Source organism: Colobus angolensis, unplaced genomic scaffold (genome assembly GCF_000951035.1).
Source record: "Colobus angolensis palliatus isolate OR3802 unplaced genomic scaffold, Cang.pa_1.0 Scaffold308, whole genome shotgun sequence".
Taxonomy (NCBI): Eukaryota; Metazoa; Chordata; class Mammalia; order Primates; family Cercopithecidae; genus Colobus; species Colobus angolensis.
The window spans coordinates 743,242-756,398 of NW_012116355.1; the positions used below are offsets into that span (position 1 = coordinate 743,242).

At 47.0% G+C, this 13,157-nt stretch overlaps 1 protein-coding gene across 1 annotated transcript in view; it reads left to right on the top strand.

Moving 5' to 3' along the window:
• The first annotated feature begins 4,130 nt into the window (after nt 1-4,130).
• Nucleotides 4,131-13,157, top strand: part of VCP (valosin containing protein) — an 11,693-nt gene continuing 2,666 nt past the window's right edge. The window contains exons 1-13 of the mRNA XM_011950482.1: nt 4,131-4,265; nt 4,463-4,635; nt 5,705-5,847; nt 7,120-7,250; nt 8,211-8,342; nt 9,385-9,487; nt 10,097-10,230; nt 10,309-10,444; nt 10,757-10,869; nt 11,269-11,433; nt 11,525-11,647; nt 11,923-12,135; nt 12,639-12,947. Of these exons, the coding sequence (XP_011805872.1) occupies nt 4,469-4,635; nt 5,705-5,847; nt 7,120-7,250; nt 8,211-8,342; nt 9,385-9,487; nt 10,097-10,230; nt 10,309-10,444; nt 10,757-10,869; nt 11,269-11,433; nt 11,525-11,647; nt 11,923-12,135; nt 12,639-12,947 (1,869 nt within the window). The 5' untranslated portion in view covers nt 4,131-4,265; nt 4,463-4,468. The remainder of the gene's footprint in view (nt 4,266-4,462; nt 4,636-5,704; nt 5,848-7,119; nt 7,251-8,210; nt 8,343-9,384; nt 9,488-10,096; nt 10,231-10,308; nt 10,445-10,756; nt 10,870-11,268; nt 11,434-11,524; nt 11,648-11,922; nt 12,136-12,638; nt 12,948-13,157) is intronic.

Consider the following 13,157-nt stretch of genomic DNA (forward strand, 5'->3'; position numbering starts at 1 on the left):
ACTAGGGAGCGAGTGAGGGGCCGTGGACCCGGCAGGCCCGGCTGGGCCAGCTGCGCACCCGCGCGCCCCCTAGGCGGGGCTTGCGTTGGGCCTGGGTCGGAGCCTGGGGCCGGATCGTGCTGTGTCATGCAGGCCCCGGCCCGCCCGATTGGCTCTCTTGGAATGGCCGTCCGGGCCTGACGAGGTCTTCCGGCCCACACCGCCGGCGCGGAACCCCGGGGCCTTGGGGCGCCAGTCTGCAGTCCTGCCTACCACCCGCCGAAGGCCTTTGGTCCCTGGAGAGAGCAGGCCCCACGAGCCCGAGGCCCCAACCGGGCCCGGTGGGCGTGGACTTTGCGCCATGTGAAGGCCTCAGGAGCCCTGCCACCGAGGCGGAGGCCGGGGTCGGGGAAGGCCGGGCGAGCTCAGGGAAGCTCACAGCCGCCTTTTTGGAGCCGGGTCGGCCGGTACAAGGTGGGCATCCTGTGTGTGTGATCTGTGTAGTGAGGGACTGTTAGGGAGAGGGCGAGCCCTACCTTTCGCTTCTGGTGTTCTTACTTTAGGCCTGTTGTTCACATTAGAAAGTTTGAGCCAGTTTTCCTTAATGTTACGATTCGTGGGTGGGGAGAAAAGAATTTTTCTTTAACATTTTAGGTTCTTGCTAAAGTTGGAATCTCAGTTCGTGTTTTGTGCGCCTCTCCAGATTTCCAGCTTTCGTGGTGTGCAGTTTAGAGTTGCACTAACTCTTCAAAAACAAACGTGCGCGCACCGCTTTCCCCAGCTAGCTGTATTGAGAAATTATCCGGGCTATGGGGCTTTCTGACCCCACCTCCATCCTCCAGGAAAGCGTCAGAGAAAACTTGGCTACCTACCTCAGCCCATTCAATTTAGAATAGAGCTTTTAGAGGCTAAAAAAAAAAAAAAAACAACCAGCCCAAGGAAACTCTTCTATGCAAATTACCTTCCTTCCTTGAAGAGAGTAGTTTTTTGAAGTGTGTTCCTTTTTCTTAAGTTTCTGAATTGGGATAAAGTATTACTCAGTTGCTTATTTAAGAGGGTCACGTATTCTGAAAGTGTTCTTTTGGTTTATATGCAGTCAGCCTTTTATTTTCAAAAGTAAAAATCTAAAATTCTTGGAACCTGGAATCACCAGCTGTTTCTAACTTCTTGGTGACCTTGATGACTCTTAGCTGAACCCCCTCCAAGTCCCTTGGAGTCCCCTGTGCAGTTCTGGAAAGGGATTGACTCATACAGAAGACAGTGGAGAATGGCCCCAAAGAGTGTCCAGAACTGCTGTTGGCCCATGGTCAGGCCGAATTCACTGTTTTAGAGATTAACACCTCTGATCTCACTAGATAGATGGGGAATTAGAGGCTTTACCTTAAGAAAAGGGCATACCACTCATCTCCAGAGCCAGAATCCTGGCTATCCCCATCCTACCGGGATGGTAGGCAGAATGGAGGTTTTCCTAGGATGCAACTTTGAGATTAAAATACAAACTATTGGCTGGTCACAGTGGCTCAGGCCTATAATCCCAGCACTTTGGGAGGCCGAGGCAGGCAGATCACCTGAGGTCGGGAGTTCAAGACCAGCGGGCAGCAAGGAGAAACCCCATCTCTCTTAAAATGCAAAAATTAGCCAGGCATGGTGGTGGTGCACACCTGTAGTCCCAGCCACTCTGGAGGCTGAGGCAGGAGAATCACTCGAACCCAGGGAGCAGAGGTTACAGTGAGGGAGATGGCGCCACTGCACTCCAGCCTGGGCAACAGGGAGACTCCGTTTCAAAAAATAAAAAACTATGATGACTAGAGGCATCTGGCATTTTATTTTTCTCCAGTCCCAGTTCTATAAGTCAAGCAAGAAGATGGCAACCCCTGAAAGAGTATTTTGATGGGACAGGAGTGGGAGAGCTCATGGGTTTACATTGCTCTCAGCTGTCGCATTGAGCATGCTTGGCTTCCAGTGTGTTGATAAGCATTGGAAAAGTCTATCTACTCAGCAGCATCGTGCCTAGAGTGGCACACTTTTGGAATGGGGGAAGCAAATTTGAGCAGAGGAAACTGTCGTTAGAAACTAGTTTAGAGGCAGTGGTTAAAAATGCAGCCTGTGTGTGAGGGTTAGCAGAAGGCCTACCATTTTGTTCGATGAATGGGGTTTGTTTTTCTCTTGGGTGTATCAGGACCCGGAGATGTAAGAACCCCACAGCTTCCTAGCTGAGCACAGTGTCTTTTCTCTGTCTCTTGGAAATTGTGAGGATATTTCCAGTGGGAATACTATTTTGTGTTGTTTTGTTGACTGCAGTATCCCCAGCCCTTAGAACAATGCCTGGCACATAATTGACACTCACGTATTTGTTGAATGAAGAAATTCCTTTTAAAAATTTATTTTCGGCCGGGCGCGGTGGCTCAAGCCTGTAATCCCAGCACTTTGGGAGGCCGAGACGGGCGGATCACGAGGTCAGGAGATCGAAACCATCCTGGCTAACACGGTGAAACCCTGTCTCTACTAAAAAATACAAAAAACTAGCCGGGCGAGGTGGCGGGCGCCTGTAGTCCCAGCTACTTGGGAGGCTGAGGCAGGAGAATGGCGTAAACCCGGGAGGCGGAGCCTGCAGTGAGCTGAGATCTGGCCACTGCACTCCAGCCTGGGCGACAGAGCGAGACTCTGTCTCAAAAAAAAAAAAAAAAAAAAATTATTTTCTTTGGCTTCCTTCATTGTCTAGCCTTCCTACTTTGGTTAATGCTTATGTTTTCCTGAGCCTTACTAACAGGAGGCAGCTCTTAAAAAAGAGAGAGCGAGAGAGAGAGCGCTGGGCGCGGTGGCTCACGCCTGTAGTCCCAGCACTTTGGGAGGCCGAGGTGGGCAGATCACCTGAGGTCAGGAGTTCGAGACCAGCCTGACCAAGATGGTGAAACCCCATCTCTAGTAAAAATGCAGAATTAGCTGGGCGTGGTGGCGCATGCCTGTAATCCCAGCTACTGGGAAGGTTGAGGCAGGAGAATCACTTGAACCTGGGAGGCGGAGCAGAGGTTGCAGTTAGCTGAGATCGCTTCATTGCATTCCAGCCTGTACAACAAGAACGAAACTCCATCTCAAAAAAAAAAAAAAGAGAGAGAACTTGAGTCGAGTCTACTAAGTGACAGCTGGAGATGGGCTAGGTAATAAGTTGGTGTCACTGTCTGGTGAATGACCCTGTCTTGTAGGAAATAACAAACTGAGTATAGACCCAGTCAACTTTGATTTGGGTGAGAGGGATTTGTATTTGCCCCATGTTTCAGCATTTCTTGGTTTTGGTTTTTTTGAGGCAACTTTATGGAATTGTGTGCTTTTGCAGAAATTACTGTGAAGTTCCTTTTGACCTTGAGCCTCTTTCTGGCGGTTTCATGTCTGTTAGTGTTGTTTCCAAATATGATGGTCTTTATGCTTGGCATTCCTTTGGTACTATGGAATACCCTGGCATCAGTAGGTTTAGCCTATAAGTAGGGTAGCGCCAATAATTCTGCTTCATTGTCCCCAGGCTTGCTTGGTAGGACTTGAGAGCTCCCTGAGCCTCAAGGGAAGTTGTCTGGCTTACTTCATTCCCTGGAAAGTTAGCTTATGCTTTATACTGTTAATCATGGTGACTGTTAATACCATGTGCCAGCTATTATGTTAAGCATTTTACATTCATTATCTCGCTTAAGACAATAAGCCTCTGAGGTAAGTGTTAATAGTCTCTCTTTTATAGAAGAGGACATCAAAGTTCAGAGATTAGGTAACTTGCCCAAGATCACAGTTAAGCGGTGGCAGAATTGGAATTCAGACCCAATGGGTCTGACTATTATAGAGTTCCTGCTCTTAACAATTCTTCTATAAGTGTAAGACTATTTTTATTTCTCTAATAATTTTTCGGTCTCCACTTCTATTATGTCTTCTTGGGGCAGGATCACTTACTTGGAGCCTTATAGCTGGGACACTGATGCTCAAAATACCAGGAGCTGCTGGAATGGGTATTGTAATATGTATACTAGATACTGCTCCTCGTGATCTTGGCTGCCTTTCCTTCATCCGAGCTCTCTGGTCTAGGGACAGCTTCATCTATTCACTGTTTCTTTCCTAAGTATGAGTTTTAGAGACTGGTGAGGCCCTTGGGGCAGGAGTGTCTACTGGGACTGACTCCATTTCCTGCTTCTAGTTCAAAAGGTGATGACCTATCAACAGCCATTCTCAAACAGAAGAACCGTCCCAATCGGTTAATTGTTGATGAAGCCATCAATGAGGACAACAGTGTGGTGTCCTTGTCCCAGGTAAGCTGGGGCCACAAACTAGGCTTTCTTTACTGCACTTACTTGAGGGATTTGCCTAGGTTTCTTTTCTCATTTTGCAGATATTTCTATTTGCAGACTGCAGATAGAGTGGGGTTTACTGGGAATCCCAATCTCCAGGGCTGTTGCTTACTCCCCTTCTGCCCAGTGACCCAAAGGCCTTAACTTTCTTTCCTCAGCCCAAGATGGATGAATTGCAGTTGTTCCGAGGTGACACAGTGTTGCTGAAGGGAAAGAAGAGACGAGAAGCTGTTTGCATCGTCCTTTCTGATGACACTTGTTCTGATGAGAAGATTCGGATGAATAGAGTTGTTCGGAATAACCTTCGTGTACGCCTAGGGGATGTCATCAGGTGTGTGGGGTTTTTGGCTCCACATGGATGGGAGGCCAGATATAGCCTGCATTACAGGCAGTACCCTTGTGTTACAGGCAGGACCAAGTTCTTGGAACCTGTCGATGCAGGAAGCCTCCTGGTCATGGGAAGACATGCTTCAGGATTGTCTTTAGGTTTTGGTTCTGCCTTCCTGGGACTTCAAAATCCATTTCTGCAGGTCCCTTGAGACAAATTGGCATTCCTGTAACTTTCTTGGTGCCTTTATTTTTTCCTACTAGAAGTGTAATTTATCATACTTATAGCCTAGCTTAGGATACCACTCGAGGGTGTGTATGTATCTGCCAAATAACCTCCTCACTACTCTCGTTAGTATGTCCAATTACTGGCTTGTGTTGGGGTTGGAATGAGGTGGGGATATGGACATGGAAGGTGAGCTGCTAGCAGGCCTTTTAAGCCCCTAAGTGAACCCGGGAGAGAGGAATAGTTGGAGCCAGACCCAGGATAGTTCTCAGTGTGAGTGATTTTCCTTGTTCTTGCATAATTTTAGGCAAGAGGTTACCCCATCTTGGAGTCATCTCTAGCCACTCCTACCCAACCAACCATCACCTGGCCAGGATCATCTCAGGCTTTTGATTCTTTTTGATGGAGTCTAAGTTTCATGTAGGTTTCTTCTTGGGGGTGCTTAGTCACTTCCTCAAGGTGTTCTGAACACCTGGCTGAGATAATTTTGTTTTTTTCACTTCTGTTCCACTGACTCTGACAATTGTTAGCTTAAGACCTTCCCTTGTAATATTGGGTCACCAATACTAGCTAGAAGGGGATCATCCTTGGATATCTCACTGAAGACTTTGCATATCTTTGTGGGGTTTCTAAATGTGTGGCTCTTAATTTTGGCTCACTGATTAGAAGTGAGTGGGGCTGTTCCTTTGCCCTCACTTCCACCGTGTTCTCCTTCCTCTCTTCACCTAAAGCCATCCTGCCTTTTCTTTTTCACTTACTATCAGCTATCTGTGCCAGGCCCTTTTGGACACCCAGTGCTTGGGCCCGAAGTGTGGTTGGTAATGTGGAGTCTGCTTGTCATCCTCAGCATCCAGCCATGCCCTGATGTGAAGTACGGCAAACGTATCCACGTGCTGCCCATTGATGACACGGTGGAAGGCATTACTGGTAATCTCTTTGAGGTATACCTTAAGCCGTACTTCCTGGAAGCTTATCGACCCATTCGGAAAGGTGAGAGCTAATTCTGAGCTTAAGGATTATTGACTGTAGGGAATAAACCTTGGAACATCTTCGTCTCGTTTTCTTTTTTCTTTTTAAATCTTTTATGCTTTTCTCCTGTATTTATTTATTTATTTATTTTTTAAGAGATGGGGTCAGCTGGGCACTGTGGCTCACACCTATAACCCCAGCAATTTGGGAGGCTGAGGCAGGTGGATCACTTGAGGCCAGGAGTTCGAGACCAGCCTGGCCAACATGGCAAAACCCCATTGTGGGCATGTGTAATCCCAGCTACCTGGGGGGCTGAGGCACGAGAATGGCTTGAACCCAAGAGGTGGAGGTTGCAGTGAGCCAAGACCAGGCCACTGTACTCCAGCCTGGGTGACAGAGCAAGACTCTGTCTCAAAAAAGAAAAAAAGAAACAGGATCTCAATATGATGCCCATGCTGGTCTCAAACTGCTGGGCTCAAGTGATCCACCTGCCATGGCCTCCCAAAGTGCTGGGATTACAGGCATGAGCCGTCATGCCTAGTCTCATTTTCTTTTCTTTTTTTTTTTTTTGAGACAGAGTCTTGCTGTGTCCCCCAGGCTGGAGTGCAATGGTCCAATCTCGGCTCACTGCAACCTCCGCCTCCTGGGTTCAAGCAGTTCTCCTGCCTCAGCCTCCCGAGTAGCTGGGATTATAGGCGTCTGCCACCACACCCGGCTAATTTTTGTATTTTTAGTAGAGATGGGGTGTCACTGTGTTGGTCAGGCTGGTCTTGAACTCGACCTCAGGTGAACCACCGTGCCCGGCCACTAGACTCATTGTCATATATTTGTATACACACGCATGCAAACTCTGCACACATATTCATATTCCCTGCTCCTTTCCTCCATCCTTCCCTGGCTCCCATCTCTCCCCTTCTGTGTTCTGGGAGAGTAAGCTATTTTTATGGATCTCTGAAGGAGAAGGTGGTCCATTTTGGCTGGGTCAGGGTCCAGAGTGCACAGTTCTACCATTGGTGGTTGTAGTGAAAACTTGGGCTACTTACATGGCAGAAGTCAGAACTTGATAGTCTTCTGACATGTCAGGTTTTGTTGACTGACTTCTTGAGCATCAGAGGGACTCTTCACAGTTTACCTTTCTCCTCTTACCTGCTGCTTATTATTAAGACAGGTGGAGTTGGGGAGAGATAGGGCAATATCTAATGAATTTGGCATTTTGACCCCAGGGTCTGATGAGTTCTCACTTTGTCTTGTAGTTGACACCCCTAACTGTGCTTGAACTGCTTGCTCTCATAGGAGACATTTTTCTTGTCCGTGGTGGGATGCGTGCTGTGGAGTTCAAAGTGGTGGAAACAGATCCTAGCCCTTATTGCATTGTTGCTCCAGACACAGTGATCCACTGCGAAGGAGAGCCTATCAAACGAGAGGTGAGTTTTATCCCTGATTCTAGTATCCGATTTCATGATTACTCAGTGTGGCATCATGTGGTAACTGTCAAGACTGGGTGCTCGGCTGGCTGCGGTGGCTCACACCTGTAATCCCAGTACTTTGGGAGGCTGAGGTGGGCAGATCACTTGAGGTCAGGTGTTCGAGACCAGCCTGGGCAACATGGTGATACCCTGTCTCTACTAAAAATACAAAAATTAGCCGGGCCTGGTGGTGCACATCTGGAATCCCAGCTACTCAGGAGACTGAGGCAGGAGAATCGGTTGAACCCAGGAGTTGTAGGTTGCAGTGAGCTGAGTTTGTACCACTTCTCTCCAGCCTGGGTGACAAAAAAAAAAAAAGGAGACTGGGTGTTCTTTGGAGAACTAACCATCTTTCAGGGGTGAGAGACCTGCCAGCTATTCATTTCTGGGCCTAATTATTTCTTGGATGTACTTAATGTCAGGAATTTCAAAAACCTAGACTGAATCCAAAATATATAAGTGATTGAAACCATTTTTGAAGTAAAGCTGATGGTGGCTTCAGGCCTCTGCCCATTCCCAGGGTTTCCAGCTTCAGATTTTAGAGACCCCTTCTCAGTAAGACTACGAGTAATGTGAGAGGCAAGGACTGTGCTGGAAATCTTTGCCTTGGGATTTTTGTGGTTGTTCTTTGAGGCTGGATCCCTTTAGAGGAGAATCTTCTTTTTTAAATTTAATTTAATTTTTAATGAGATGGGATCTTGCTGTATTGCCCAGGAACTCCTGGACTCAAGCAGTCCTCCCACCTCTGCCTTCCAAAGTGCTGAGATTACAGATGTGAGCCACCGTGCCGGATTGAGAATCTTATTATGCTCATACGCTAGGTTTTTGCACACTAGGTAGTGGAGTGATTTAGAGAAACTCAACTTTTGCTGATATGATATTCTTGCCTTCTCCTTTCTTTATCTCTTCCACATTCAGGATGAGGAAGAGTCCTTGAATGAAGTAGGGTATGATGACATTGGTGGCTGCAGGAAGCAGCTAGCTCAGATAAAGGAGATGGTGGAACTGCCCCTGAGACATCCTGCCCTCTTTAAGGCAATTGGTGTGAAGGTGAGCATCCTGAGCTCTGGGATCAAGTCTAAAGTGGTGATTAATATCCAGTGTCTAATCCTGGGACTGTTTTCATACATGGCTTTCATTATTGCCTTGGATTAGAGGGGCAATAATATATCCTTTAGTTTACCTAAGGCTCTAAATTCATTAGAGCTGATGGTCTAGACCAGAGTAGGCTAATTAAATTGTCTGTCGTGTGCGTGTGCGCACAAAACACACACACATATATGGGTTTTTTTTTCACAACTCTTAAAATATAAAAGCCATCATTGTATCAGTGGACCCCGTAAAAACAAATCTCACAATAGTTTGCCAGCCTGTCTAGAGCAATGTCACCCAATAGAAGTAAGGAAGTTAAGGAAATTTTCAGAGTGTTAAAGGGTTTTGAGTCTGAAACATTTGAGAACTATTGGTCTAGAGTGTAGCTTCCCAATCTTTTCTATATCATGGAACACACTGAAGATGAAGTTACTCATTTTTCTAGTAGGTGTCACACAAATTCGTCTTCTATGTGGACAGTTTACATGTTCTGCTTGTGGATAGGGCCATAGAAAGGGTATTGTCAAAGAAGAAAATTGATGATTGTAAGGAACACCATTCCAGTGATAAATTCTGGAGGGCATGGTTATTGGAGTGAGTGATCCTCTGGCAATGAAGAAAATAGACCCTGCTCTCTTAAATGGCTTAGCTAGTCTTTGGCCCTTGGTCTGTCTAAAATCGAGCCCTTAGTGTAATGGCCTCTTGCCTTTCCCTAGTCATGTATCTTCAAATACATTTGGACTAGAGTTTCTCTGCCCTTAGTCTCCTATGCAAGTTGCAATCATAAATATTGCCCACTTTCTAGCAGTATTTTCCCTGCTAGTAATAGAAATGATTGTGGCCTAAGGTGAATCGTCTGCTTAGCATTTACTGCTGAGGGCTTATTCTTAATATTGTCAGGGTTGAAGCCTGATTCTCCCCGTCTCTGGAGCCCTAGTTAAGCCATTTTAGGGTTTGGGAGAAGGTGAGAACGTAATCACCACTCTGCATTGGTCCACAGCCTCCTAGAGGAATCCTGCTTTACGGACCTCCTGGAACAGGAAAGACCCTGATTGCTCGAGCTGTAGCAAATGAGACTGGAGCCTTTTTCTTCTTGATCAATGGTAAGATAACTTGGTTCATCTTATGTCTAGCTAGACCCAATTTTGAACTGGGCTCATGAGCTGGAGCACTCATGGACACATCCTTTTTGCACCCATGCCCTCCTGCACCTTTCTAGCATATTCTGCTTGGGTATGTTACAGACAGATGAGCAACAAAGGGAAGATATTTTACATTGGTGCTCCCTGTCCTATCCCCCTTGAGAAAGATTGTGGACAGACTGAAGAGCAGGAGCAAGCTAGAACGAGAAATCAAAGGGTGAATGCTTAGTGATTTGAGAGAGTTTGGGGAAAATGAACTTTGATCACTGGCTCTTGGAGAATGCTATTTAGTGGTGTGCCATCTCTCCTGCTCTGGCTAGAGCATTTGTTGTCACATTTACACTTCCAGTTCAACTGTGAGAAGAGTATACTGAGTCCCTGGGCTTCTCTCCAGCCTTGCCTGGTGGCTATCCTGGGATAATGGCTGGTAGAGGATCTGAGAAGTAGGCATAGGTTACCACCTTCTCACCCAGGACCTGTCTCTGGGCCAAACAAGCAAGATAACTGATTTTTGGGGGGAACTGGGAAAGACTGTCATTTTGTTATTGCCTCCATTCTGTATCCTTTCAGGTCCTGAGATCATGAGCAAATTGGCTGGTGAGTCTGAGAGCAACCTTCGTAAAGCCTTTGAGGAGGCTGAGAAGAATGCTCCTGCCATCATCTTCATTGATGAGCTGGATGCCATCGCTCCCAAAAGAGAGAAAGTAGGAGCTTACCTGAAGGGATAGTGGGGGGTTGAAAGGCCCTGACTTCACTTCTGACCAGACATCCTGTTCTGGCAGACTCATGGTGAGGTGGAGCGGCGCATCGTATCACAGTTATTGACCCTCATGGATGGCCTAAAGCAGAGAGCACATGTGATTGTCATGGCAGCAACCAACAGACCCAACAGCATTGACCCAGCTCTACGGCGATTTGGTAAGGACTCCAGATACTTTTGACCATGTCCTTGCTTAGGTCCTACCTCTCTCCTTCATCTAAGTCACCTAATCCTCTTGAAGCCCTTCACAGTGATTGGATCTGGGGTTCTTTTTCCTTTATCCTACGTCCTGTCTAGAGTGACCATCCACCCTGGTTTTCCTGAGACTGAAAGGTTTCCCAGGGTTGAGACTTTTTCAGTGCTAACATTAGGACAATCCTGTGCTAGCTGAGATGGTTGGTCACCCTAGGCTTGTCTCTTATCTCTGGACTAGAAACGAGCCCTGTCTATGTTCATGCACTGTCCCACAGGTCGCTTTGACAGGGAGGTAGATATTGGAATTCCTGATGCTACGGGACGCTTAGAGATTCTTCAGATCCATACCAAGAACATGAAGCTGGCAGATGATGTGGACTTGGAACAGGTGAAGTGATGATGAGGGCTAACCAGGCGTTACAATATCTCTAGGCAGTTGCTGGGAACTGGCTAAAAACATAAGGGTTAGATGTGAGGAGATGAGTTTTTATTTCTGAACAGGGGAAAGGAGGTAATCTGAGATTAAATCCAGGAAATTGGAGTTGGCATTTTTCTCACTTGATGCTGCATTTAGAGTAAATCAGAATTGTTGGAGCAGCTTTATTTCTAGGTCCCAAGTCCAGGATTAAGTACTTAAAACCCGGCCCATAAAGGTATTGCTAGTATATATATTCAAGGAAATTAGAGGACGCAGGGATAGCAGTCAGGGGAAGCATTCTATTGTCTCTGAGCCTTCTGTGGCAACTGGGTCTTTGAGGCAGCACAGTAAATAGATCTTTCTCTGCAGGTAGCCAATGAGACTCACGGGCATGTGGGTGCTGACTTAGCAGCCCTGTGCTCAGAGGCTGCTCTGCAAGCCATCCGCAAGAAGATGGATCTCATTGACCTAGAGGATGAGACCATTGATGCCGAGGTCATGAACTCTCTAGCAGTTACTATGGATGACTTCCGGGTAAGGATCACACCCCTGCCTCAGGTACACACATATGTGCTTTGACCCCTTCCCTGGTAAGTCTCATCCCCAGTTTTCCCTCCTTTTCTAGTGGGCCTTGAGCCAGAGTAACCCATCAGCACTGCGGGAAACCGTGGTAGAGGTGCCACAGGTAACCTGGGAAGACATCGGGGGCCTAGAGGATGTCAAACGTGAGCTTCAGGAGCTGGTCCAGGTAGGGTGACTTGGTCCAGGGTGAGTCACTGCCTCAATACATTGTAATTGACCTTGGTGATCTCAGGGTGTCAACACGTTTGCTTCAAGAGATGTGAGAGCACGACTTAGGAACCTATTGTTCTTAGGTTTGAGGCACTAAGGAGTCTGCTTCTAGAGAACCTGGATCTGATATCATTGGGTACACCATGAAGTAATGGAGGAGATGCTTCTGTTTAGTTAGGTTTCTTTCACAATGTGGAGGTAGCCTTGAACCCTCTTTCCTTTTCCTCCTAGTATCCTGTGGAGCACCCAGACAAATTCCTGAAGTTTGGCATGACACCCTCCAAGGGAGTTCTGTTCTATGGACCTCCTGGCTGTGGGAAAACTTTGTTGGCCAAAGCTATTGCTAATGAATGCCAGGCCAACTTCATCTCCATCAAAGGTCCTGAGCTTCTCACCATGTGGTTTGGGGAGTCTGAGGCCAATGTCAGAGAAATCTTTGACAAGGTGAGCTACAATAAGCTGAGCTATCTATTGATTTGCCTGGGGACAAGGAATAGAGGCTGTTTTTCTTTAAGAGGGTTGAAACATTCTTATTGCTGGCTGCTCAACTGGACAGCAAGTCACTTGATTTTCTTTCTGAGGTGTGAGAGAGCTGGTGTTTTTTTTTTTTTTTTTCTTAAATTGAGACAGGGTCTGGCTCTGTTGCCCAGGCTGGAGGGCAGTGGTACAGTCATAGTTCACAGAAACCTTGAAACCTGGGCTTAAGCCATTCTACTGCAGCCTCCTGAGTAGCTGGGACTACAGGCATGCTTCACCACATCTGGCTAATTTTTTATTTTTTGTAGAGATGAAGTCTCAGTATGTTGCCATGCTGGTTTCGGATTTCTGGCCTCAAGTGATCCTCCCACCTTGGCCTCCCAAAGTGCTGGGAATACAGGTGTGAGCCACCACGTTTGGCCGAGAGATCTAGTTTTGTTAATGCTTGAATCAATCCATTCCTCCTACAGGCCCGCCAAGCTGCCCCCTGTGTGCTATTCTTTGATGAGCTGGATTCGATTGCCAAGGCTCGTGGAGGTAACATTGGAGATGGTGGTGGGGCTGCTGACCGAGTCATCAACCAGATCCTGACAGAAATGGATGGCATGTCCACAAAAAAAAATGTGTTCATCATTGGCGCTACCAACCGGCCTGACATCATTGATCCTGCCATCCTCAGACCTGGCCGTCTTGATCAGCTCATCTACATCCCACTTCCTGATGAGAAGTCACGTGTTGCCATCCTCAAGGCTAACCTGCGCAAGTCACCAGTTGCCAAGGCAGGTGCAGGATCATGGGCTGTGGGAGACTTGTATGAGTCCTCAGTCTGGTATGGAGTGCTCTTTGGGTTCTGGACAAGATTGCTTTGGAGTTAGGGTTGGTCTAAAGGGAAGACAGAATTTTTGAGGGTATTAAGATAATCTAGAATCAGGAATAAAATGGGGTGGCCAAAGAAGGGGCAAACTAGTTGGGAGTGCTTGGATGGCCCA